Source organism: Apodemus sylvaticus, chromosome 9 (assembly GCF_947179515.1).
Source record: "Apodemus sylvaticus chromosome 9, mApoSyl1.1, whole genome shotgun sequence".
Lineage (NCBI taxonomy): Eukaryota > Metazoa > Chordata > Mammalia > Rodentia > Muridae > Apodemus > Apodemus sylvaticus.
Window position 1 is genome coordinate 10,699,695 of NC_067480.1, and position 27,196 is coordinate 10,726,890.

A 27,196-nucleotide genomic window follows, 5' to 3' on the forward strand; every position below is an offset into this window, starting at 1 on the left:
GTTTTGTAAATGTGTAATAATCAGTAGCGTGGTATAACGTTGTAGGCTGGGATGGATGAACCTGGAACAGAAAGTTTAAAGTAATCAACTAGGAAACTCCCTAAGGCCGTTGGACCTTCAATGAGTGAATACTGATGCTTTAGAGGACATTGCTTCCGCTGTCCAGATATGCGACGCCTGCATTCCTCAGCCTTGCAGCACCCATGATGACCGGGTGTCTCCTGGAACTGATGGTGTCAAGGCTGCTGAAGGGAAAACCCAGTTCACGTTTCTAGTTTAAATGTGCCAGTGAGGAGAGAATACCTCAGAGAATGGTGAAATTTCTACACTTTCCCAGCTCTGTGATACCGTGTGTATTGTGAGGTCTAGAGAGTAAAGAAGTGTTCTTAGCTGTGTGCACATCAGTTGAGAGTTCCTGGCATTGTTTAAAGCTCATCATCATCATTGCTCTAGAACCACATGCCAGGCGCACACCCTGCCGCTGAGCTGCACACCCAGCCCTCAGCTACTTGTTTTCCCTTGGTGCAGTTCACATCTTACTTGATCTTCTTGGCTCAGTGTTCTGCGTTTGCCAGGCTCCTGTCTGTATCCTTACATTAATCAAGACTGTTACTGCAGTGTATACTTTTTATGGAATTTAATTCTACAGTTTAAAACTTAGGCAGTTACCAAAGGTGTGAGTGAGTGAGTGAGTGTGTGTGTGTGCATGTACATGTGCTGTGTGAGCAGCCCAGAAAACAGCTCCTAGGGGCAAGCTTGAGCCTGCTGCCCCCCTCCTGTGTCCCGCTCCTTAGCCCTGGCAGCTGCAGGTGCATATGGCCAGGCGCTAACTGGAGGCTGAACTCAGTGCTCAGTCTTGCAAGGCAAGCAGCTTACTAACTGAACTGTCTCCCCAGCTCCAGTTATTGGAGTTTTAAAAGTTCCATTGAGAACTGAAGGTGATGGTAAACACTTGAATGATAGGCAAAATTCAAAGTCTTGGAATTGATGGCAGCCAAATATATATATTATATCTATATAAAAGTAAAAAGCCTGTAATAATAAGCTAGGGTGGTAAATGTTAGTTATAATTTTTTGTTTGATAAAACTTCATTCTCTGATACATTATTAACCCACACAGGCGAAAGGATAGGAATGGATAAAATCATTATCATGTTAGTATTAGCATTAACTCAGCCTCATAAATTCCCATCTTTATTGATAGGCAAGATTTTTGTCTCCCTGTGATAATTAGGTACATGTGATCCTCCCCTGTAACGTCTTCCCCATAAAGCACGAGGGCCTCTGATTGGAGACCATCAGGATGCTGCCCTAATGCTCATGATAGATTCTGCTCTGCATTTTCATGATTGCCCAGGTGACAGAATTAAAGGCATTATTAAGTTTGCAGATTACAGTAAGCTAATAGAAGTTACAAACACTTGAAAAACTAGAACTGGAATTCAAAATCATGGTAATAAATTATAGAAATCATATTTGAGAAACAGAGAACAGCTTCAAGGTTATATCCTGAGTAAGCTGTCTGTGTTCATGCAGGCAGCACACAACACTTTGAGAACAGACATGACCAGAAATCGACTGTGAACTTGAGGTGAGTGGGAACAGTGGTACCTGTCTGAGCACACGGAGACTTTCTGAGTAGTTTTGCTCTGCAGTAGGTATGCCTAGGTCCTGTGGTGAGATCTGCAGAAAACTAAAACAAGGCGTGTCCTGGATGGTCTCCAGGCCCGAAGGTCCAGCCACAAGCTATTGAGAGATGCAACCATAAGTTGCATCTTCACAGCACACTGTGAGCTATTGTCCAGAGAGGACAGGGCCCCTCACCCGCCATGTGTTGAGGGAGCACATGAGACAGGCACAGGGCAGTCAGAACTGGCTAGCTTCAACCAAGTGTGCTGTAAAACTCGTGTGATTCTAGGATTTAGGAAACAATTCTTTGTTATGTTTGACATTGTATAAACTCTTATTAAACTATTTGTTGATGAGTTTCCACATTTTAAGAGGAAGCATCAAAAACTAGTAGAAGTCTGTAAAGAAATGCAAACTGTTTTTGGAATATAGAAGGTTATATGGGAAAGGCTTTTAAAGAGGAAGAGGAAACACCAATTTAAGACTGTTAATGGTGAACAGGTGCTGTGCTACTGTACCCGACTGGTCAGTTTTCCGTTGACACAAACTAGAAGTGGGAGACGAGGGGTGAAATAGGGGTGGACTTGTATTTACATTAAAGGGATTTCCTGATTATAAAATACTGTTTTCTACATCTAAATCTTTGAAGGTGCTCAAGATGGGATCACTGGGCACCTGGCTGGAAGGCTTAACAGCTGACCTGTTGAAATCAGAAAGCTTGTGTGGGAATTACTGTTCTCCCCTTTTCACAGGCGAGCTTAGCCAGCTTTCCCCTCAGAAGTCTATACGATGCACATTATGCTATTTATGGAATGACTTTGACCTTCCAAGATACAACATTGTATCTGTCTTCTTACCTCTCAAATGCCCACCATTTTTTTGCATTTTCTTCACCCAGGAAGTGACTTTTAAGTACCTGTTCTATATAAGCTATACAAGCAGGACAATGGGCAGAAATGACATTCCTTTGTTCTTCCTTCTCTTAAATTTCCTGGCACCTCCTTCATTTTAGGCAGTCTGCTACACATTCAGAATCTTACCAAATGTGCAAAGAAGGTGCTAAATTGCTCAAAATATAGCAAATGAAGTCTATAAGTAAACAGAATTGCAGTGTAGAGTGATAAACCTTGTGCCAAAGATGAGCAGGCAGTAGAAACACTGTTGTATCATGGATGCAGCTGGTAGGTATGGGAACACTGCCTGACAAATCCACACAGCTTCCAATTCCTATCTCACTATCAAGGGGAGGAGGGAGTCCCCAAGGGCAGGTGGGTGGATGGATGGATGGATGGATGGATAAATAGATAGATGATAGATAGATAGATAGATAGATAGATAGGGAGATAGTGAGATAGATAGGGAGATAGGGCAGTGATAGATAGATAGATAGATAGTTAGACAGATGGACAGACAGACAGGGATATAGATAGGGAGATAATAGATGGACAGACATAGATAGGGAGATAGATAGATAGATAGATAGGGAGATGATAGACAGACAGACAGACAGGGAGATATACAGATAAACAGACTGACAGGGAAATAGATAGGGAGATGATTGATAGATAGATAGATAGATAGACAGACAGACAGACTGGGAGACAGGGAGATAGGAAGATAGATAGGGAGATAGTTGGATAATAGATACAGAGATGATTGATAGATAAACAGACAGATAGGGAGATAGGGAGATGATAGACAGATAGGGAGATAGATAGATAAGGAGATAGGGAGATAATAAGATAGACAGGGAGATAGTGAGATAGATAGATAAATAGATAGATAGATAGATAGATAGATAGATAGATAGATAGATAGATAGATAAGGAGATAGGGAGACAGACAGACAGACAGACGGAGGCTCTATATGTGCAGTACATTTTACAGCAGTAGTAAAGAGAGTAGCTGGTCTGTTTTCACTCTGTTGAGATAAATGACCAAAGCTTAAAGGAGAAATCACCACAGTGGAGTCTGGCCATGGCCATGGGCTAGCCTTCTCCACGGAGCACACAGACAGAACAACGCCTGTGGGAATCAGTTCTGCACTTTAGTAGTGACCCGAGGGCTCCTGTGAACTGCCCTGTTGGCCCACTAGGAAATTAAGTGGGGAGAAGGTAGCAGCAGTGTGGCCAGATGGGGCAGCGCCTCTTTCTGGGCACCTGGCCTTTTAAATATTTCTCCACGAAAGCTTGAGGGTATGTTGTTCTATCTGCATTGTATTGGAAATCCTTAAAATGTAATTCAAGGATTGTGGGGGAAAGGCAGTCTTACAGAAGGAGGGAAAGTCGGATCTTGGATGAGGTTTGAGACAGCCCAGCCATCATTACACTCCAAGGCTGACTCTTGTTTTGTTTTAGAAGGTTTCACTGACTAGTCCAGACTGGCCCTAGACTCAGCAACCCCCTGCCTGCGTGCTAGGATTTATAAGTAGCACAGCACAGCCTGGCTTGTAGGTATGCTCTTAAATGGGCAGAGCCTCCTTTTCAAGTCTGTATCCCAAGTGAAGGGAAGTGTCCACCTGTCCTGGTCTGATTGTACAGCCATTGTGAGAGAGAGAGAGAGAGAGAGAGAAAGAGAGAGAGAGAGAGAGAGAGATAAAGGGTTAAATTATACCAGATGATCAAATCCTTACATAGCCTCAAGCAAACATTCAGCTGACAAAAATGTTATTGTATGTTCTTTCTTGAAAGCCTTAAGATATGCTTGGGTTAATTAGATTTCCAAATATGCAAATATGCCTTAGCAAGATTTTTCTGAAATGCAGCATTTTAAAATGAGGTAACATGGCATTCATGTTCAGAACACTGAACTGAGGGAGTGCGTTTGAATAACGTACCAACATATCATATAAATTCATAATTGATCAAACCCATTTATTCCCCACTGTCCATATTATACTGTTCAAATTGGGTTAGAAGGCTTTATGGAAATTGGATTCTCTAACATGCTTTGGGGGAAGATGAAGGAGTAGTTTAAATGACAGCAGTGTTCTTCAGCCCTGCTGGCTCACTCGCCTGGATCGCTGTTCCCAGGGAGCACAGCCTCCACAACCCTGAGACAGGGTCAACTGAAGGAAAGGAGGGCACAATCTTTGATCATAAGGGAAAAAATATTTTAGCCTGAAATGATTAAATTTTATTCACCTGCTTGCGCCAATGAACAACTTTTAAGATCTCAACTTCTGAATATTCTTTTGGAAATACTAAGAAGAAATGCCATTTCTCTCAGTGTTGCATACATGGGTTTTTGCTTAATCGAAATGCTCATAATCTTTCCTGGAAAGTGAGTATACTCTGTGTGTGTGCGCGCGCGTGCACACATATGTAGAGGCCAGAGGTCAGCATCAGGTGGCTGACAGTGTCCTCAATGAACTTGAGTGCACTGATTCGTCCAGGAGTCTGGCCAGCCCTTGGGATCTCCTGTCTCCACCTCCTCAGTGCTGAGCATGCTGGCACCCACGCTGTGCCTGGCCTCTCACATGGGCATTAGCAGCCCAAGTTGTATCCTCATGCTTACATTGTGAGCATCAGACCAACTGAGCTAGCAGCCCAATTCTCCAAGGCTCTAGCAAACTGCTTTAGAGTGAAGTGCACCAACCCTGTGCCGAGGGCTCCCAGGCGGCTCAGATACGCCATTCCCAACAGACCTAGTGATGTGTGGACTGCTCCCCAGCTGTGCTTTCCACAACCTAGAGCGACGGCTTGGGGACTTGGAAGGCTTTTCCTGCCACGCTATAAGTATGTTCGGTTCCACAAGACACCAGGGTCTCTTGGCTCTGCTTCTCCTGCCATTACACTGGAGGGAGGCGCAGACCACGGCCAGTCCCTGGCACACCTGGTTTCCAATAGCACCTTTTCCTGAGTGCGGCCTGGATTAAATTTCTCCTGCAGGATTCTGTGACACACCGACATGTGACACCTTTCTAGAGTCGGTATTGAGAGGATCGTGAAGGTCATGGTATTTCCGGGGTCCTCGGCTCCTGAGTTTCTCAGTATCCTCTTCCTTGCCCTTTACTGCTTTGGTGTGCATTACACTGTTAGTGGGAGCAATAACTGGCTTATCAGAGTTGTACCCAAAATCAGTCACTGGGCCCTAAGTGAGACCCATCAGCCTTCTGATGCAAAGGCGCACTGCATTTCCTGTGGCACCCCTTCTCCATACTTGCTCATAGGTCATTTTGATTTATTTCTGAGTTACTGGATAAATCGCAGACATCTCGAGTAAGTTTTGTGTTAAGAGAAGTTTGTTGTGGTTCAATGAATTTTTGTAATTACTCATCACATTTATTTAAAATCAAGACCAAATTTCTTTCGAGTACTTTTTCATGGGCCTGGTATAGCTTGACTGGTCCAGCGTTTTCCCTATTTAGTAATAGTTTATCAAGAGTAACAGATGTGTCTACTCTGAAAGAAGTGGCTAGATTGCCTTTTCTGACAGAAGGACGGCCCCGCCCTCGCCATGATCAGGGCTGTGTCTCTGCTTACTCCTCGGTTTACTTTCTTCTCAGCAAACCTGGGCGTGCGTGCGTGCGTGCGTACGTGTGTGCGTGCGTGCGTGTGTGCTTTCCCAGGAGCTCCCTGGTATGCTCACGAAAGCAGACAGCCAGGCACGAGCGCTTAGGCTGGGGCTTTGCCTCCTGTAGCCTGCGCTCTTAAGCAAGCTTTCCTATCTTTCGGAAACCCAGCTTTTTCCTCCCCTATAATGTAGACAAAGGACACCTGTCTGAGAGAACTTCTTGGTTCTTTGGATGCTGTTACCCTAATTATTCCTCTTTTTTGCTATGACCTTTCTATGGGTGTCTATGACACCCAAGTTATTATAGACTTGAAACTTAAGCTCCAATCAGAGCATTCCATGATGTGTGTTTGAATTTTATTTTTAAGTGTAATTAAGCAAAATTGGGGAAAATATTAAAATAAAAGCTAGTGTGCTTTCTAAGTTATACTGTTCTGTATAGACTATACTCATTTCAGCATGTCATTGAAACATGTAATACCTGAGGTTTCATGAAAGGATAGGTGGCCACATGATACAGGGAATGTAGACAGTAGAATACATCACAGAAAGTGATTTCCAATAACAGAAAATCTTTGATACTTTATCTATGGTATTATTTCTACTGAGTTTGGGGTGCATGTTAGGTAAGGTATTTTAGGCATAGTATATGGGTCTTAATGTAGGGGCTGCAAGCTCTTTGTAAAGGGATATAAATTCACCTATCGATATCATTCATCGTGGTTCTAGAGAAGTGTACGCCAGCTGCCAGCGACTGAGGTCAAGTCTTCAGTTTCCCGCTACTGTCACCACAAGAACGTAGAAAGATCTACTTCCTAATCAGCCCCTGCCAAGCTGTTGGTACTGTAATAACATCTAAAGTATCACCCACCTCTTTGGCTTATATAACTGTGTGTAGAAAGGCAGGAAAATATGAGGGGTGATGGGAGGAAGGGCAAACTCGCAAGGCCCCCAGGAAGGGCATGTAGTGTGGACTATGGACCCACAAGGTGAACTGGATCCTAATCTTGTCAGGCTCCAAGTCATATTGGTCCCAAGAGCACAGCCTAGCCATTCTCTATAGCTCTTTTCTCCCTTTTAAGAGAAAGCTAACGTGAGGAAGTCTCTTCAGTTTCCCTCCCACCTTTGGATTATTTTAGTCTCATCTAACCAGATTCTCCTTGGTTAACATATAGTTTCTAGGGTCTGGGTTGTTGTTTGTTTGTTTGTTTGGGTTTGGTTTTTCTTCCTCTCTTTCTCAAGAGAAAACTACCTGCTTCTCCGGGGTGCTAAGACATCTCAGGGATGTCTTTGCATTTTCTGTGTAATGTATGTATGTAAATATTTTTTCCTATAATAATTGCATGTCTGGACACAAGACTACTTCTACTTCAGACCACTAAATCAGTCCTAATTGAGTGACTGCTATTAGTGTCTCATGGACTAGGTAAGCCTAGCTCCATTTGTGATACAATTTTTTTTTTTTAATGAAGAAAGCATTTGCTGAACAGTGGAACAGTGCACATTTAAAACTGTCTAAGGGAAGAAATTCCCATCGGGCACCCGACGGCTTTGCATGGCATAGAAACTGCCTGCTGCTTTCAAAGGATCTCACCCATGCCCCAGTGAGGGTCTAGGAGTTTATATTTTGCAGCATCGCTTTACCTGTAGAGATATCTTATTTGTCTACACAGTCATTGGGCTATAATTTAATCCATTTTCATGAATCCCAACAATGAGTTAATTTAACAGATATTGTTATAATGGGCTTTAAAAAAATAAAAGACTTGTGCAGTTGCTGCGTTCAATGTGCCGTTCTTTGTTTATTCCCATGAAAAGACCATTTTCTTCTTTTGTTTTTATTTTCCAAACATGCAAGGGTCACTAAACCTCTTTAGAAACTGCCTTTGAATAGTCACTCTTTGTGTAGGAAAACTACAGTATATTCCTTAAATGAAATTCAATCAACTACATTTGTGGTAACTGGGCTTAAAGACATCAGTGAAATACCCACGCAGCTCTTCCGATCAGGGCCCTTGTCTCAGCTGACTCTACTGTGTACTTAGCCATTGTGCCTCAAACGATGAGCAAAATAGCCAGGCTTCTAATAAGCAAGTACAATATGGACAAAAGAGAACACTGATTTAGGGTCCTTGTGTCAAATGCAGTAAAACACTCTGTTTATAGCAGGTCAGGCTTGGGTTTACAATTAGCACTAATTACTGAGGAAAAAAAATCAAAACCGCAGCTTTAAGGAAGGACACTTTTCACTGAAAGATCAAAGCCTGTCTCTGTAGAATAGGAAAGTCTCCAGCACTTAATTGCACTGAAGTGCTAATTGGATTGTAAGGTGCTTTTATGAGTTCCCTCCAATTAGCCAGCCATCCCTGACCAAATCCAAAAAGAAGAGATTATGAGTTCTTAGAGCCTTTGTCTACATGGCTGTGATTTGTATACCTGAGTGAGTGTAGCCTTGCCTTCTTCTTATGTAAATTGAGGTCTTTGGGGTCTCAGTTATTAGCGGCCTATAAACAGCTTTGAAGATAAAGCTATCCATTCTATATAAAGTATTAACTGTGTACTAATGATAATGGCACAGCATTAAATGGAAACACATTTTATTAAAATTCTTAGTTTAAAATGTGGGAGCTGGGCAGGTACAGATCTCTGCTCAGCATTATTGTCTCGTGTGGTTAGGACGCAAGTAGTTTGTGATACAAGAGTTTGTATTACATTTCATTACTCTTCACTTTGAGTAATTTTCTGAAAAGGACAGATAATCAGTAATTTCATGGTGTTTATTCTCTAAGTAATAATGTTTACCCCTGAGCATAATTCAGAGCTGTAAATGCTTTGCCCATGTGCTCTGTGCCCTGTGCAAGCATGGTCGTTCCATCAGAGAACTCCCCACATAAAAGCTCAGAGCAAAGTGATTTCTTTGGACAAAATTGTCCATTCAGATAAAGCGAATGTGAACCTCTGCTTGGCGCCCGGTTGACCCCATACAAGTGAAGTAAAAGTTGGCAGCTGTGCTCTGTTTCACGTGTCCGCATTAGGCTGAAATCACAGTACATCTCTAAAAGCTCCTGCAGAAATTGAAGGTCTGCTAGGGCTTCTGTCGTCATTGTATCCCTCCAGCGTGTGTTTGGACACTGGCCTAGGTGACAAATGTGCTGGGTCTCCTTTGCATAAGGAAAGGAAGCCTGTGTAATTTTTCCTGGATTTTTTTTTGATGATGTTCCTTCATTATTAGAAAAGACTCTCTTGCCTCTCCCCACCCCTCAAGATTTTGTTGTTGCTATAGAAAGACTGCAAGGAATTTCCAAACAATAAAGTTGTTGACTTTTTGTGCTGAGTGATTATGACCTAAGGTGTGGTAAAGAAATACCTTGAAACCCCGTGATCCCATGGTAAACATGCTTTATGCTGGGTGTTTATACTTCAGGGTGAAGGGAACTATGATAGTGGTAATAGGACCTAATCTCATGTGGTTTGTACTGTATATACACACACAGAGACACACACACACACTTTTGTTTAACTTTTTATTTACCATCTGGGGACAAGAGTCATATCTGTTTTCCATCACTGACCAACAATGCCTGTCTGCAGTAGGTCCTTCCTAGGTGGGTGGATGGGATGGTGTGCTGGCACCACAGCCAGACAGCTCTTACAGCTCCAAGGGGAACCCTTTTATTGGTGAAAATACATGAATGTATGTTTGTAGAAGATCAGAACCTGGGTGTCACAGAAAGAAGAAAATACTTTCTTCTTTGGTATTTCAACTCTTTCTCTTCCAAATATTTTAGGGGTTTGTTTCTTGGGTTCTGATGGGTTTTGTTCTTGTTGTTTTGGTTTTTGTCCTGTCTTTATCATGACTTTGTAACTGATGGCTTCCGGTAATGACTGCTCTAATAGAGTAGGTTGTGTACTCAGGTAAGCACAGCATGGTGGATCACAGCCCAGGCATCCAAACACTTCAGAAGCTGACTCGGAGGCCAGCCTTGGGTAATTATATAGTGAGTTCTAGGCTAGCCTGGGATACAGGGTATACCCATGTCTGAAAAATGGAGAGAGAAGAGAAGGAATTACTCATCCAGCTTTCTTAGTCTAAATTAACCATCAAAAGGCAGGGAGTGTGCTGTAGGGAGAGCGCCTGCCTGCATACACAAGTACCACAAAAATAAAATAATTCTCTCATATGCAATTGTTACCTGCTGCAAAATGGCAGCCCATCTTTAAGCATTCCTTCATAGTCGTTGAAATGACTGAAGTTATTACAAGAAATTGATGAAGCTATGTAAGTCATTGATAGTTAGTTTTTGTTCCAATTTATGAAAAACATAGTTAGCTTGTGAATCTATATTCCAAATAAAATAAAGGTGTTATTATTTTTATTATTACTATTTGTATATGTGTGCATTGTGTGAGTGTGGGCACACACGTGAGGATTAGAGAACACTCTCTGCAGCCTGGTCTCTTGCACTGAGTGCTTCTAAGCACAGACTAGCCGTTACACTAGCCTGGCAAAGTTGTTTTTAAGAAATAAATTTTTTAGCATGTTCCAGTTTTTTAATTCTAGAGATACAAATCCATGGGTATGACAAATATATTTAATGATGTAAAAAAAAGATAAAATACCATTTGGCACCAGAGTAGTAATAATAATAATAATAATGTCTATGTAACAGTCGTCCAAATTCTGCATTTCTGTTAGGTGTTTCTATCTGTATAATGAGGATGCTCCTGTGCCAGAGGGCATGTGTTGTGTAATCCCAGGGTGGTCAACCATGGGAACAGCAGATGCCATAGGATCTTGGTACTCACGGTGAGAACACAGATGTCAGCAATGCTTTTGCTCTACAAGAAAAAAAATACACACAAGCACACACACACACACACACACACACTTTCCTATTATAGCCACTTAAGTGTACAGTTTAGTTCTAGTGATAAATTTGTGTTGTTGTACAACCATCACCATTAAATCTAGAAAAGTTTAACCACCCCAAGTAGAAACTGGATTTTATTTTTAATTTTAAGATGATTACCTCCTTTTGAAGAGTTAACAATTTAAAGATGCATTGCATGTATAATAAAAATGTATAGTGTGTATAATACCATACTGCATTTACAAATTCAAAAGCATCTCACTATCTAATGAATTATATTTACCACATGGGATTAATGAATAAAATCATTATAAAGATGTTCCTCTGTGCTTCTCCAAGTCCAGAGCATCCTTCCCTGTCCTCTGCTCCTCCTTCCAGCCCACACATGCCTCCACACCAGCCTGCGAAGGAGAAAACTACAAGTAGTAAATGGTTTTTGCATATCCAATCCCAGGCATTTTTAAATCAGCAGTTTTATGAAACATCTACTAAAAAGAAAGTACTTTACACTAATTCCCCGGTATTCACATCGTGCCAGGTAGTTCCTCGTGCTTGAGTCATGAGTCTGGATCGTCAGTGTCTGCTCCCTCTGTTCTCACCCGGCCTGTGCTCCCTGCTCCCTCTGTTCTCACCTATCCTGTGCTCCCTGCTCCCTCTGTTCTCACCTATCCTGTGCTCCCTGCTCCCTCTGTTCTCACCTATCCTGTGCTCCCTGCTCCCTCTGTTCTCACCCGGCCTGTGCTTCCTGCTCCCTCTGTTCTCACCCGGCCTGTGCTCCCTGCTCCCTCTGTTCTCACCCAGCCTGTGCTCCCTGCTCCCTCTGTTCTCACCTATCCTGTGCTCCCTGCTCCCTCTGTTCTCACCTATCCTGTGCTCCCTGCTCCCTCTGTTCTCACTCAGCCTGTGCTCCCTGCTCCCTCTGTTCTCACCCGGCCTGTGCTCCCTGCTCCCTCTGTTCTCACCCAGCCTGTGCTCCCTGCTCCCTCTGTTCTCACCCGGCCTGTGCTCCCTGCTCCCTCTGTTCTCACCCAGCCTGTGCTCCCTGCTCCCTCTGTTCTCACCCGGCCTGTGCTCCCTGCTCCCTCTGTTCTCACCCAGCCTGTGCTCCCTGCTCCCTCTGTTCTCACCCGGCCTGTGCTCCCTGCTCCCTCTGTTCTCACCTATCCTGTGCTCCCTGCTCCCTCTGTTCTCACCTATCCTGTGCTCCCTGCTCCCTCTGTTCTCACCCGGCCTGTGCTCCCTGCTCCCTCTGTTCTCACCCGGCCTGTGCTCCCTGCTCCCTCTGTTCTCACCTATCCTGTGCTCCCTGCTCCCTCTGTTCTCACCTATCCTGTGCTCCCTGCTCCCTCTGTTCTCACCTATCCTGTGCTCCCTGCTCCCTCTGTTCTCACTCAGCCTGTGCTCCCTGCTCCCTCTGTTCTCACCCGGCCTGTGCTCCCTGCTCCCTCTGTTCTCACCCAGCCTGTGCTCCCTGCTCCCTCTGTTCTCACCCGGCCTGTGCTCCCTTCTCCCTCTGTTCTCACCCAAGCTGTGCTCCCTGCTCCCTCTGTTCTCACTCAGCCTGTGCTCCCTGCTCCCTCTGTTCTCACCCGGCCTGTGCTCCCTGCTCCCTACCTTTGTGACGTCCATCAGAACTGGACTGTCGTTCAGTGCCGCGCATGCACTGTGTGTATCGTCTATTGTGTATCAAGTGTTCCTGCCCACGTGGGACTGGCCCTGCTTTGTAGCCAGCCTGGTTCCTACTCCCACAGGCTAGAGAGCACACTTCACTTCACTTTCTCTGACAGTTACAGGTTTGTCTTCGCTCCCCTCACAGCCTCCTGTGTAGGCCTGATCACACCATGTGACACGCTGCAGCAAGTCCTTCCTGTGGTCCCTTCCTTTTGGATGTGGAAATCTTTGAGGCATGGATTATAGCACACTTGTATCTCTGATTCCTAGCACAGTGCCAGTCACTAACTATTGCTACAAAGCAGCTCTATGGTTAGATCTTCCTGCTCATGGTCAGCGAGCCAGCCCCAAGCCACTTTTACACCTTTGGTTTATTCAGCAGAGTTGGCTGTCACTCTGGGGAAGAGACCAGGGAAGTGTACAGCAGTCTGCATGTGGTGACTTACTAAGGTTAAGTTGTGCCCAAGAACCAAGGCAAATAAATGAACTACCTGGCACACGGGAAAATGACACTCCCACAGGAGCAGGACTGAAGAGGGTCTGAGAGCAGTTGCGGGCACCAAGTTCTGCGCCTGTGCCCCACCCCCCTCACCACATCAGTCCTGGCTTTGACTAATCCGAATATCAGTTTCCACAACAGAATAAGGCCCAGGGATTTGTCTCTGAAGTGGGAAGAAGGGCTGGCAGATTAATTTTAGCGTTGGAATAGATGTGCTGAGACAGTCCCTGCAGTAAGTGTGGATTTTATTGCATAGTTCCAGGTAAAGCCCTGAGCTTCCCCTGCCGCTGTGGGACCAGGCGAGCTCACGGATGAGTCGGCGCTCTACAGAGGATGCTGGGAGCTCAGGATGTCGCTAGCCACACGTTCAGCCAGTTACTGACAGTGACAGCCAGTCACACTACACTGTCGATCATCGCAGGGTTGGAAGGACCCAACAACTACAGTGATTTGGGGTGATAGATAAATAATAGACGTAGTCCTCCTGTTATAAGACCTGTTATATACAACATTGTACCTTGGGGATGTGAACTTTTTATCATGATCCATGTATTATATGAAGATACACCATGATGGAGCAGTGAGGCGTGCTCCTCACACTGTAGCTGCTCAAGGAAGCCAAGCGCATGCTCCAGGGAACTTGGCGAATGAAAGCGAGAGGGAGCCACGTGGCACGAGGACAGAAGCCATCTTCTATTTTGACACAGGGTCTGACCGTGTAGACCCAGCTAGCCTGAAACTCAATACATAGCCCAGGAGTTGCGGAGGCAGGGTAGTATGGGGGCTTGTGTGTCTGTCTGTGTCCATTTATGTGTGCCTGTGTGTGTGTCTGTGTGTCTATGTCCATGTACACATGCCTGGGTGTGTCTGTGTATATGTGTCTGTGAATCTGTTTCCATGCTGGTGTGTGTGTGTGTCTGTGTGAGTATGTTTGTGTGTATAATGATCATCTCAAAACGCTCATTTTCTATGTAACTGACTAAGAAGTTGAGTCTGCATGGGATAGTTCTAAATACTTATAAATACACCTCTTTATAGAAAGTGGTTTTTCTGCTCCGCCATCACCAAGACGGTGAGCAATAATTTCACCAGTCAGTGTCCTTAAATGGACATTAATGACAAGCCTGTGTACCAAAGGCCACTGTGTGGGAGAGCAGTTTGATGGCCCAAGCACTCATCAGAACTATGGTGGCATGTGTGTAAGAGATGGCTCTTTGATGTAAGCACCGGGCTGTTGCCATGGAGACTATATGATTCAAGTCTCTTCCTGATACTGAAGCACCTGATTTTCACGTCTCCACTAATTTCCACAGAGCCTTGACCAGAGTTGACATTTTCAACTGTAATGTGCCAGGCATTAAGAAAAAGAGCAATCTAATAGTATTATTATTCATAAATTAAAGGTACAAATGTTTTGATAAATGCAATAATCCATATAAGTATAAAAAATAAAGCAAATTCTTTTTAAATATTACTTTAGCATTAAGGCAGGGTTATTTTACAAATCGTATTATACTTTATGTTTAGATAAAAATGAAATCTTGCTATATATATATATATATATATATATATATATATATATATATACACATATGTAAGACATACCACAATATGTACAAGAAGTGGGTTATGGAGGATGAGTTGGGAGCCACATTATCTGCTAATAGGTAAGGGCTGGAAGAGGAAGCTGTTGTTCAGGGGTCTTCCAGGGGCACCTGTGTAAGGATCTGCTTCGAACCGTTGTGCTGGCCCTGAAGGAAGGAGTCCATGGAACAGGGCACCATGAAGGCTCTCTGGAGACCACACAGCTAACTGACTTGGGCTATAGTGCTTTGTGTAGACAGCCAGGAACTGGCATAACTATAAAAGGAAAGCACTTTGGGCTTGTCATTTTTCACAAAAAGGGAGGTGCACTGTGGGCGGTCCTGTTTGTCAGCCGGCCGTGGCGAGGCTCACTGACTTGTCCATACTCATCGTCAACCCCAAGAGCAGAGACTTTTATGTCAGTGCAGAAGGCAATAGAGCAGGGGAAACACCACTGACAATGAGGGAGGGACAGGAAGATATCGGGCCCCTGTCATTCCTAGTGTTTTCTAAGACCCCGTCTCTGTCTGACATACCCCAGTTATCACCATGATGGGGGAATTAGGCCTTCTACCTCTGTGTCATGACCTCTGAACTGTTCCATCTCAGAGTACCACATCAATAGCCAAAATGTCCTACAAGGACACAAGGCCCGCCTCTCCACGCAGAATGCTCCAGACACTGAATTGCTGTTGAGGGATACATTCCCCATGTCGATGGCTCCCCCTTCGCCTCTGGGGATGACAGATCATCTTAAAGCAGCTCCACAGATATGAACAACAAAGGTCCATCTTCAGTTTTGTAGGTTTTCTTCTCAGTTAATAGACTTATTAAATACAAAGACTGTAATCACCATTTACATATACACACACATATTTGTGTTTTTGATGTGTGTGTACACATGAATGCATCTTTGCGTGTATGAGGATGCAGGTGTGTGGACATGCATGTAAAAGCTCAAGATTGTCACAGGGGCTCGACTTCTGTCACCATCTACATTAGTCATTGAGGCAGTCTCTCACTGAACTCTGAGCTTGTCAGTTCTAGCTATGGCCATATCGCCTTGTAACTCCTGTTTCTGCCTCCTGGATACTGAGATTGTAAGTAGCTACCATACCTGTCCATACGTCCTAGAGATGGGGACGCCAGTCCTCACACTTGTGTGGCAACTGCTTCGCCCTCTGAGCCATCCCCTCAGCCCACCATCGAATTTTAAAGTAGACTTACGATGTACTGTGCAGCCAAAGTACAATCAAGAATGTGTGCGTGTGTGTGTGTGTGTGTGTGTGTGTGTGTGTGTGTGTGAGAGAGAGAGAGAGAGAGAGAGAGAGAGAGAGAGAGAGAGAGAGAGAGAGAATGTGTTTAAATTTTATTGTACTCTCGTTGGAGTTGGGCCATGAACAGCTAGCTGCGTATCATGGATGAGAGGATTTGGTGAGAGAGACGTATAGTTAGTTCTGCTAGGTAGCAAGCTGGCACGTGCCCCTCTAGGAACTGTGGCTCACTATTGGGCACAGCCATGGAATGTGGCCTGTAGCTCTCTCTTCACACCAAATTTCTAATGTCAGTCCCACAGAATAATTAAGGCTTCTCTTCTTCCTGAGTAAGTTTTTTAATTTAACTGAAAGACAACTTTTCCAACCAATGGGTCAAAAGGGTTGCCTCCTTTCTATTCCAGTGTTAGAACTGTTTATTAGCCTGTTACTTCCTGCTAGCGCTAATTGGCTGAGGTAGAGAGCAGCCTGTGGAAGCAGATGCTGTTAACACCCACTCTTCCCGGGTCTGTCCCCTTGACTCTCACCTGCATGAGAACCTAGCCAGGGCCTTTGGCACACAGGACTGTCTTACAAAGTTCTGGTGTAAGGAATTGTGATCCTTTTGCACACAGGACTGTCTTACAAAGTTCTGGTGTAAGGGGTTGTGATCCTTGACACTGGAACATTAAGAAAACACAAAGGGAAAAAAAAAGGAGTAATCTAGATGTGACTACATTAAGCAAGAGTAACATGTGAACTTAAAATCTCAGGAATTGTGAAGGCTGCAAATTACATCCTAATTGTGAAATCCACGCAAATTCTCTTCACACCCTCTCAACACTGTCGCTGCCTAGACTTGATTACTCATACAAACCAAGGCTTCATCTTGGAGACACTCATTTTCATTGCTTTTCTTAATTTATTTTCCTAAATTATCTAGTAAACAGAACATTCTGCCCACCCCCACGAAATAGGTCTCCTGAGGCTTTAGTACATGTGCACAGGCGTTCATCGCATTGCGTTAGCCTGGGGTGAAGAGTGCATAATTCCAAAATCACTCATTTCTTTTATTGGCTCTATGTGAGATATTTTCTGTGGATCAGCTACAGAACAAGTTAATTTTCACTGTGGGGAATGAACTAATTATACTATCTCTCAGAACATTCTGGGTGTCAGACTCTTAACAGGAATGTTCTTGAATTTCAAAAGCACCTATACAAAGGGTTGGAATCCCTACTCTCTACTCTCAGATAAAGAAACCAAGACTTGAGCTTAAAAAGCTTGCCCAAGGTTAGATGGCCAATTGCACAGAGTAGTCTGTTTAGTCTCTGACATCTAACCAGTGTACTTGTACCTATACCTTTGGAAAGAAAACCAGATGTTGCCAGCACCATGCTGTATTCATGGGACAGAGTTTTGAAACCTTAGTATTTGTGTGCCAGGTAGGCAAGCACACTGGAATGACAGATTCTTGTTATAGCTGTAGGAATTCCAGGGATTTGAACTTTTAACAAGTGTACTAAGTAATTCTGAAATATTTCTATTAATTAGCTTCTAAAGGTGTAAGTATAATCATATCTATCTTCCATTCATCTTTCATTCATCTATTTTATCATGTCTAGGGGAGTTTTTGTAGTAACTTTCCTTAGTGTAGAAAAAAAAAAAACCCTCGTGTTTTCGATAGTTTTTATGTCCACCCCCTTATTTGTAAGAGTCTTTCTCTGTTCATTGTCTTCATCCCAAGAAAACCAGAATTGAATTTGCTTTTTTGAGGTTAGTTTCATAGATCATTGGCTGTGTGTGTGCATGTATGTGTATGTATAATTTTGTGTTTGTGTATGAAGTTAATGCAAGTGTTATTAAAGTTGTTTTCACTCTAATGGGATCATAATTTAATACTGATAGCTGTCAGTGTCTTGAAGAACCTTTCTTTCAACTCTTTTAGCCCTAAGTATTGATTGTAATTAATAGACTCAAGTTCTTGAAGAGGTAGGCTCTTCTGAATCCAGCAATAAGTTACTTTGGAAATCTATGCCTCAGAAATAATAATGAATTGGAGTAAAAGTTGTGGAACAAGACCTTTTGTGATAGAATTTTTAGTTTATGAAATTTGATCTTTCATAATTTGGTACATTTTTATTGGAAAGTTCTGTTGGTAACACTAAAGTGCTGCCACACTTTGTAATATTTGAAAAGGTCTGCTTCAGATCAGTTTCACAGTCAGTGGAATAATCACATTTATCTACTTGGCAACCTTTTGTCAAGGTCAACTGCAGTAGCCCTGAGCTGCCAACTTGGCCAAGGGAAGGGTATTTGTGATCTCTCTTAACTATTCCCTTTTGAACGTGAACCATCTTCTTGATAGTCATCATCATTAACTATTTGTTTTGATTTTTAAAAGTAATTCAACTGCTTCCGACACTGCTCCTCTAACAAGTTTTCTTTCTCCTAAGAAGATGTGTGTAGGTTAGAAGAGTGCCTGTGGTCTGTATTGGATGAGTCGTGCTTTTGCTCTGCATTTCTTCCCATTGTATGCATCAGTTTTATTCATAAAATGTCTACTTGTCGCAGGCATTCTCATATCAGCGATATAACAGAAGATGAAATCCTTTACAGCTCACTGGCTTTACTCCGTGAAAGGGAGATTTTAAAGAGATGCTTGAAGTGTGTGTGGTCCTCGGGCGACCTGCTTAAGGTGTGTCAATGAATTGATGAGTGAGTCCACCCTGGGGCTTTGTAGTGAATCTGCCCTGAACATCTGTACTGGATCAGAGCAGAAATTGTAATATCTGCAATTCTCAAGCCTAAGTTTATGAACAGTAGAAGCAAAGCTCGGGCTTCCTATAATTACCCTCCCGATTCTCCCCTGCCTGTCGGGTCTGCTGGCCTTTTCCAGCCGTTTCACCTTCCAGCAGAAGTTTATCTCAACTTGCCTTTACTTGGAGTCATCTGTGATCAAAATTACTTTCTCTCCATCTGCTTTCTTCTCATTCATCTCTGCTTTTAAAATGTTTTCTCTCTGTCGGCTCATGAATATGCCATGGCATGCCAGCCTTCCTGGTCTAATTAGGAGAGAGATCCTTGACTTTGCAGATTGTCATTCTCCCTGTGTCCCAGTCCAAACAATTAAAATCAGCGCCTTTGCCTCCTAATGAGTCCTCAAATTGGATGGAGGGAATTGAAACCGAGTGTTTTCCTTTTTACAGCCCGCCCGCCCGCCCCCTGAAGCAGCTCTTCCTCGCAACTTCCAGGCCCACTGCTTATGACGCATCTGTGATTCAGCCTCGATTCTGAACCGATACTTCCTAATGTGACAGCCTTAGTCCCTTGCAGTCATTACTAATTTAAACTTTTTGTCTGTGATTCAAATATGTGCCAGAAGAAGTATTTAAATAGCCTCATTTCATAAAGAATATAATATAGTTATTTTTATCTATCTTACTGTGGCATGTGTGACTGTGTGTGTGCTTGTGTATCTGTTTATGTGCAATTGCACATGTTTATTCAGGCCCTGTCTCTTGTGTTGTTTTTGTTTGTTTGGAACACTTTTTTATTGGTTTCAAATACACCGAGTAGTCAGAAGGTCCTCAGCCAAAGAGGACCTGGGACGCCGTGTTCTCCTTCCGTGGAACGGAATCACGAGCACAGGGCCTCATGCGCTGCTGTTTGCTGTGTGCTCTCGGGCTCTAGTCCAGGTCCCTGTGCTTTCCAGGCAAGCACTTTTCTGACTAAGCTATCGCCAGCCTCCCCCATTTTGTTAGGTATGTATCTGTAGTATTTACCTTTGTCTTACTTGAAAACAGTATATTAAATGTTTTAAAGTCCCAGTGAGTCAGAACTTAGTTTCCTTGCTCTTAGTATTTAAATATAAACTGATAAGCATCTCATTTATTTTCAGAGATATGTCAATAACAAATGGCATAGAAACAATCAAAATGAAAATCTAGAATTCTACATGCAGATATGTATTTCATACATATATGAAAAGCCTTTTGAGAAGTATAAGACAATTTACAGTTCTGTCATTAGTAACAATATGATACATGTGATTAAGTATTATAATTGATGAGCCCAGTCAATGCTCTTTTATTTCAGAGGAAAGAAAAATCAATGTGAATTAATTATTTTGAAAAGCTTCATTGAGGATCTGGTATTTGCACTTGCCCTTGAAAGATGGACACAATTTCAATATATTTGCCACCCCAAAGACCTCTATTGATTTCATTTAGATGCTGAAAAAGAAGCCAAGGGTTCTTTTCAGCTCTCATGCAAGGATAGCCTGGGGAATGGGGAATGCCATGTCATTATGGGAGAAAGACGCCAGGCACGCTGGCTTGAGAGGAGATAAAGATTCTGGTTTGGACTTTGCAAAGTGCGATGTCTGCTCCTGCTGTAGAGGTGGTGGGATCCAGGAGAAGGGCGCCAGTGAATGAGGTGGAATGAAGTTCATGCAATAGCCAGCTTTATTCAGAGCATCAGACAGTTTATACCCTGGGGTTAGGAAAGGTCACCCCAGTAAAGTTCTCACGGGTTCAAGCTGCATCCAAGGACAAGGACAAGCTTCCTGTGGCACAAACATGCTTTACCACCGGCATGTGCAGAGAGGAGTTTAAACTTTTAATCGAATGACACCAGCAGGCAATGATGAGTATCTGAAGTAAACTCACTCCACTACACCTGAGAGGGGCGTGAAGACACATTCCACGAACAAGTCCTCGATTGAAGGAACATGAGGTGACAACTCTCGTCTTCTTGGAGTTTTCTCACAAGTATTCACAGCTCTCCTCACAGGACTCCATTCTTGGACTGCGTTCCTGCTATGTCCAACAAGAAGGTAGGAGTACTGAGACCAGATGAGACATGAGGGCTGGAAATGAGAACAGACATTGGGCAGAGTCTGTAACACAGGGAGGTGAAGAGATCCAGGCCGGCAGCAGGGCGTTCCCGCCTCCCATTTCCTCATGCATACAGTGGACCCTTGGAGCTGAGGCCATGGCCCTGAGGTAGACACCTGCCAGCCCGTGCAAGTGCTTCAGCTCAGCTGGGAACTGACTCAGAGGAAACCTCGCAGAAGTTCCCATATATGAGCAATCGCTGAACTCAGGGAGGTGTGTCCGACCTCTGAGAAGGGTAGCTGTCCAGTGGGGATAAAGGAACAAGGCCTGAGCCTTGAGGACAGAAGACATGAGGTGCCATAGAGGGGAGAAGCAAGGTTCAAACTGAGGTAACCAGCTTGGCAGGCCACGGCAGAGCGGGCAGGGCAAGGGGCCGTGACAGCAGTGTGTCTGTCCCCCATACTTTTGTCTGGTCTTGTGTCTGGAGACACAAGACACCATATGTGTCTCACTAGAGCAGGGTTTCTCAAAAAGACATGGTCACAAAGCATCGCTTGTGTACATAGTATGTATATATGAGTATATAGGTATGAGAAACGTGAAGTCTCATTCACATACACAATGCCATTTAGCTGGATTGTGTGAATAGTTTAATACACACTATTTGTGCCACTTAAAGAATTTAAATGGTTTTGCTTTCACCTTTGGTTATCTCTCCTAGGTCTGAGTTTTTAATGCATTTAACCATTTAAAATGGAATCCCCCAACCCCCCTAAATATATATCTTAGGGTTCTGAGGCATTTGATAATGTATTGAAATAACACTCGGAACTGAGCCCTGAATTGAGCAAACATTGGAAGATCTTCCCTCCACAGTCTGCAAAGGCCTACCAGCACTTCTTTCATACTTAACCCTTTCATTGTCACTGATTATGTCAGGATGCTCATTATCTCCAGCAGGTCTGTCCTGAAGTCTACACGAAGCTAATAAGGTTAGTTGTCAAACACGACGCTGAGTTTCAGTAATACTGAGTCAAAGCGTGAAAACTTGCCAACACCTGAAAATTATCTGCTGGAGTTTCAAGACTGTTAGCAATACAGATAAAAAAATGATTTTTAAAAAATTTTTACTACTAAAAGAGTTAGGTGATTATAAATGAATGTGAAAAAGCAACTGTAAAAATAAACAAAAGGTTGGAAGCAGAGACACAGCCTCCCCCTCCTCCGGCCCTCCTGGCTTCCTCTGCTTCTGTCCTCAGCACCCAGCATGCTGCTCCCTGTCCTGGAAACCCCTGCTGACCTGATGACCCACCTGGTGCCAAGGTTGCTTCAGGTTACAGCTGGCAGCATTCCTCAGGCCTAGGCCTCCCTCCCCTCCCTTTCCTCCCCTCCCCTCCCTTTCCTCCCCTCCCCTCCCTTTCCTCCCCTTCTCCTCTACTCCTACTAAATATCCCTGCACACATCTATATTTAAAACCAAAATATTATGTTTATACTTATGTTTATGGGGGCAAGATAAGGTATGTGACCATTATAAGGACTGCAAAGCTCTATAGTTTTCAAGACCTGGTTTTGTACAAGTAGGGATTGTCTGCGTAGGTCCTGCTTTCTGCCCACAGAACTATCATTGTCACAGCTGAGCTGTTAAAATGACCATCTTGTACTTTATCTTCATATTTTGCATCTAGTTAGCCTTCAACACTAAACTGCTTACAATGACAAGTGGTTATTTTAACACACTGTCCTACCTACAACGTTATTTATTTGTATCACAATGGCTTCTTCATTTTTAGAGAGGTAAACTGAGACTTAGAGAGCTAAAGTTAATTTCCTGGGTGGCGCAGGCCGACAAATGTGAGCGCCCGGACTCAGAGCCTGTTGGCCTGGCTCTCATGTCCTGCCCTTTATTGATTAGCCATCTGAGTGAGAACATGCTCAAGGCTGGGGTGTAACAGTGAACCAGCTTTCTTCCCGACCTCATAGGGCTGTTTAGCATGGTCTGGTTACTGCATCTCCTCAGGTAGCCCAACTGGCTAAACTATGCCTGCTATTAACTGCCAAAATAGGTGCTTTCTCAGGTTCCAAGGGACATCAGCTAAACACCTGTTCTGCCAGAATCTTGAGACTGTCTTTTCTTACAGCCAGTGTGATGGTTACTGAATAGGTGTCCTCACAGCTACAATGTGCTTTAGTTATTGTGACTCTATTGCTTTCCGAGTCTTTCAGCATTCTTTTTGGCAGAAGAATAGGTAAGGAATATAAGATGAAAATTAAGCAAGAATATTTCCTATATGCATTGAAACTGTGTTTATACAGCTTGAGTCAGAATGCCGCGGCACATCCAGCCCCCGTGCTGGAGCCAGTAATGAGTCTTGCTTTTTTTGTACATCACCCTGTGACCTGCCACCTAGCCAGTCCATTATGGCAACAGCAGCAGCAACTGTGCCCCATGCATCACACGGTGACAGCCTTTCCAGTGTGTTCCTGCCATTTATTAGGACATTAATGGCTAGCCATTCTCCAGATGCCCAGCCGTGACTATCACACAAAGAAAACATTAGCTTTCTTGGATGTTGCTATTATAATTCGGAAATTAGTTTTGCCTTCATGGCTGCATCACATTTGGAATCTCTCTTTGATGTTGTTATTAGTTTGCGCTCGTGGTGCTCATGATAACTGTCACACATTAATCACATCCATCATGTGATTCTTAATTTGCTCTATTATGACAAATGGATTTAGACACAAACTTGCAATTACCTATTTCGAGGTTAATAGCAGAGTTGGGGTTGTAATTGGTTCCCAAATATTCAATTTAGAGAAATTATTTCTCACTCTGCTCTAAAACATGCTCTAAATGAACAAATTGTATTTTTTACTATCTCTGAAAAATTGTGCCAGATGAGACCTATGAGACACGGGAGCATAGTAATATGCCCATACGTTCTTCACTGGGACAGAATCTGTGTGCATTATGGGTAGAATTCTGTCCTTTGCCTCTGACTCATTTGTTTACTTCATTTACTTAGAGTCAAACTATTCTAAAATATTTTACTTTGTATGCTCTCTGTGGAGTAGCATCCGGCCATTACTCTGATTTCAGGTACCTGGCTTGCTAACTTCTTGCAGTTAACCATTTTACTCAGCTGGTTTGATATAATAGCTTAGAGTGCTAATCCTGCCATTCCAGAGGGCAGAACAGGAAAATCTTGCTTTTAGGGCGAGCATGAGCTATATATGCATATCAAGATTGCACAGTCTTATCTCAGAAAGTGCATATGCAAGTTATCAAGCTTTTTAAAATTATTTTTATATGCGTATGTGGGTGTGGTCTTTGCCCATGCCTGTAGGTGCATGTGGAGAGCAGAGGCTCAGCTCTCCTAGGACTAGGATCACAGCCGGTTGTAAGCAGCAAGGCATTGTTGCTGAGAACCAGGATCGGGTCCTCCACAGGAGCAGTATGTGATCTTCACTTCTGAGACCTTGCTCAGCCCTAAACAAACGCTCTTTGACCCCCTTGGGTCTTGATTACTGTACATTTGAAATGGCTGCTGATCTGAAGTGCTGTCAGGAATCCTCTCTCTGGGGTCAGTGTGTTGGTTCTGGGTGCTCTCTGGCTGTCATTCTGCTCCGGCCACTGCTAACCACCACCTCTTGTTCACTTGGATCCCACTACATCGCCAGGAGACCACATGCATCCATTGATGCCGGAAGACCTTTGCTAACAGATCGTAGTAACAAAGCTATAGGCACGCAGCAGAGTGGTTAGCGTCAGCAGGAAAAGGTTTTGAATGTGGCAAGATGGAGCTAGAGGACCCAGGGCCCACTGGCGACTTCAGCAGTCGCCCCAGGGCACAGGGACAATGAGCACCCTCCTCCAGCTCGATGTCTTCTTCCACGCGCTTCTCGCTGGCTGTGTGCAAGCCACTTACCTTGTGTTGGGGTCTTCATCAGTTAAATCGTGCCTTCAATCTGATGGTATGGTTATGAGGTTTAAATTAGTAATTTTGTAAAGTTTTTGGCACTTTGTGATGAGCTCAATAAATGCCAGCTGTTATTATATTGACCATCTAGCCTGTCCTATTAGCCAGAAATGAGAACCTTCCTCCGCAGGTCTCACTGGACGGTCCTTCAGCCAGTACTTTGATGAGCCATTGTGTGTGTGTCCCACCTCCTCTCCCAGTTAGGATTTCTAAGACTGAGAATCGACTCTTCCTCCTAACTAATGATTTCTGGATTCTGGGGTCAGCCCTGCTCATTAAAACACATAAAACATAATTTTCATGGAAAGTATTTTCAAATATTTGAAATATTTTACCTTCTATTCTTCTCAAAGCTAATTACCGGAGTTCTCTTTGCTACTTCACATATGTTGTTGCTGGACCCAGCCCCTTACTGCTCGCTCTAAATTGGTTGATAACTATCAACAAATGGAGCTTACAGTTGAACGTAAGAATGCCTGAGCAGGGGAATAAATTATATTCTCTTGTTTTGCAAGTTTGTAGTCTGTTGGTCTAGGGGTTCAGAGGGAGATTCTAGGGTCTTTGACCAGTTCTCTGTGTGCACAGTGTCTAAAGACCATGTCCAGACAGCTGTGCTCACTTGTCACTAACTGCCTCTCCAAGGTCTCTTCCCATATGTGAAAATGCACTAAGCTATTTTTGGTACCCTTAGTCTTTTAACCCAAATAAAAGACTTTTTTTGTTAAATGTCATGATCCCCTTGTTACCAAGAGAACTATGAGAAAGGGGGCATATATTGGGAGAAACATTTGTCAGTGTTTACTGGGGTTTTTTTTTTGAAGTGCCTTTCTTAGTAGTATTCACAGATTGGATCCTCAGCGCAGCTGGAGATGATAACAGTCATTCGCTGCTTGCTGGGCACTAAGAACGCTTTTGGGGGGGTTCTCATAGAAGATATTAGGAATCATCATTGTACTTTGAAGCAAAGGCTTTTATATTATTTCAAAGTATATGTTTCTACCCTTTTATCCTCTAACCCCCTTGTATATATGTAACACATTTCCGTTATCCACTCTTCTGTTGATTACTTAGCTCTCACAGATAGAGTGGCATTAAGTGTGTGTGTGTGTGTGTGTGTGTGTGTGTGTGTGTGTGTATGTGTGTGTGTGTGTGTATGTGTGTATGTGTGTGTGTGTATGTGTGTGTATGTCTGTGTGTGTGTATGTGTGTGTGGGGGGGTGTGGGGGGGTGTGTGAGTGTGTGGGTATGTATGTGTGTGTGTATGTGTGTGTGTGTATGTGTGTAAAATATGGAGTACTTTGGGTGTGTGCTATGACTGGAGAAAATTATTCTGCTTGTTTTGAGAAGCCTCCATATTCCCTAACATGGGCCTAGCGTGCACTCCCAGCAGCAGTGAGTCAGGATGCCTCTTTCCCCACACCCTTGTCAGCATTCGTGGTCTGTTTATTGACAATAGCCATTCTGTCAGTGGTGAGTTGGTACCCAGGGTAGTTTTAATTTGTATTTCCCTGATGACAAAGGATGCCGAACACATCTAAATATCCGTTGCCTTTTGTGCTCCTTTGGAGATCTACCTGTCTCTTCAGGTCATTAGACAGTTTGTTGATTGGAAGAGATTTTTTGGAGGGTGGGGTGTGGGAGAGGGATGGTACTTAAGCTTTTCAGTTCACTAAAAACTATCTTAGGTATTTTGCAGAACCTAAGTTCTGGTTCTTAGCTGCATTTTATAGCACGAAATTTATCACACAACCTGCCTGAGCTCAGACAACTACTAAGGTGGGCAGGAATCAGATCCTGGATGATTGTATGGCCTGGGAAGGAGGGTGAATTTGATTTGAAACCCACTTGAGAGTAGCGCAGCCAGCTTTATAAGCTTAAGACGATGACTGAGAGTCTGAAGGTCAGAGAAAAGCTATAACGCAGACAAAGATGCTACCACAAGGCTTTCAGAGTGTTTAGGTGAGAATGGTTTTGCCAGGAAGAACATTGATAGAGAAGTCATGAGTTGAGGCTTTGATTCTGAATTTGAATACGCAGGATTTGATGATCGTGTGTATATGGCCAAGGGAGGTTAGGGATCTATGGTGACTCTGATGGTCTTGGCCTCAGTACAGCTAAACACAAATTAATAAAGAATGCCACAATCGCATGCACGTGGAAGCCACGGACTCAGAAGGCATTTAAGGAGTGGGTGGGTAGCACAGGCTCAAGTTCTGTCATAACACAAGTAACTACCCTGGCAAAGGCTGACCTGTCTGGTACGCAAAGTCCCTGGAAGACCTAAAAGAAAACTGGCTTTCCAAGGATGCCATCAGAGTGCAATGGTTCCCATTTCTTTTGTTGTATTCCAAGGC

At 43.5% G+C, this 27,196-nt stretch overlaps 2 protein-coding genes across 11 annotated transcripts in view; one reads left to right on the forward strand and one right to left on the reverse strand.

Annotated features, from left to right (window-relative positions):
- Fbxl17 (F-box and leucine rich repeat protein 17) overlaps positions 1 to 27,196 on the forward strand; it is a 439,437-nt gene that overhangs the window by 322,019 nt on the left and 90,222 nt on the right. The gene's annotated exons all lie outside the window — the stretch shown is intronic.
- Positions 11,349 to 13,122, reverse strand: LOC127692662 (transcription initiation factor TFIID subunit 1-like). 10 transcript variants are annotated; one of them, XR_007979497.1, is made up of 3 exons: positions 12,572 to 13,122; positions 11,780 to 12,373; positions 11,349 to 11,713 (listed from the first exon to the last, which is right to left on the reverse strand). XR_007979497.1 is itself a non-coding variant. In XM_052193264.1 (3 exons), exons 1-3 carry the CDS (start codon positions 12,642 to 12,644, stop codon positions 11,589 to 11,591), a joined length of 924 nt encoding a protein of 307 aa, XP_052049224.1. In that variant the 5' UTR covers positions 12,645 to 13,122; the 3' UTR covers positions 11,349 to 11,588. The 10 variants fall into 10 exon arrangements, 4 of the variants coding, with proteins under 4 accessions (XP_052049224.1, XP_052049223.1, XP_052049222.1 ...); XR_007979498.1 differs by having other exon boundaries at positions 11,780 to 12,340; positions 12,440 to 13,122; XR_007979499.1 differs by having other exon boundaries at positions 11,780 to 12,208; positions 12,308 to 13,122.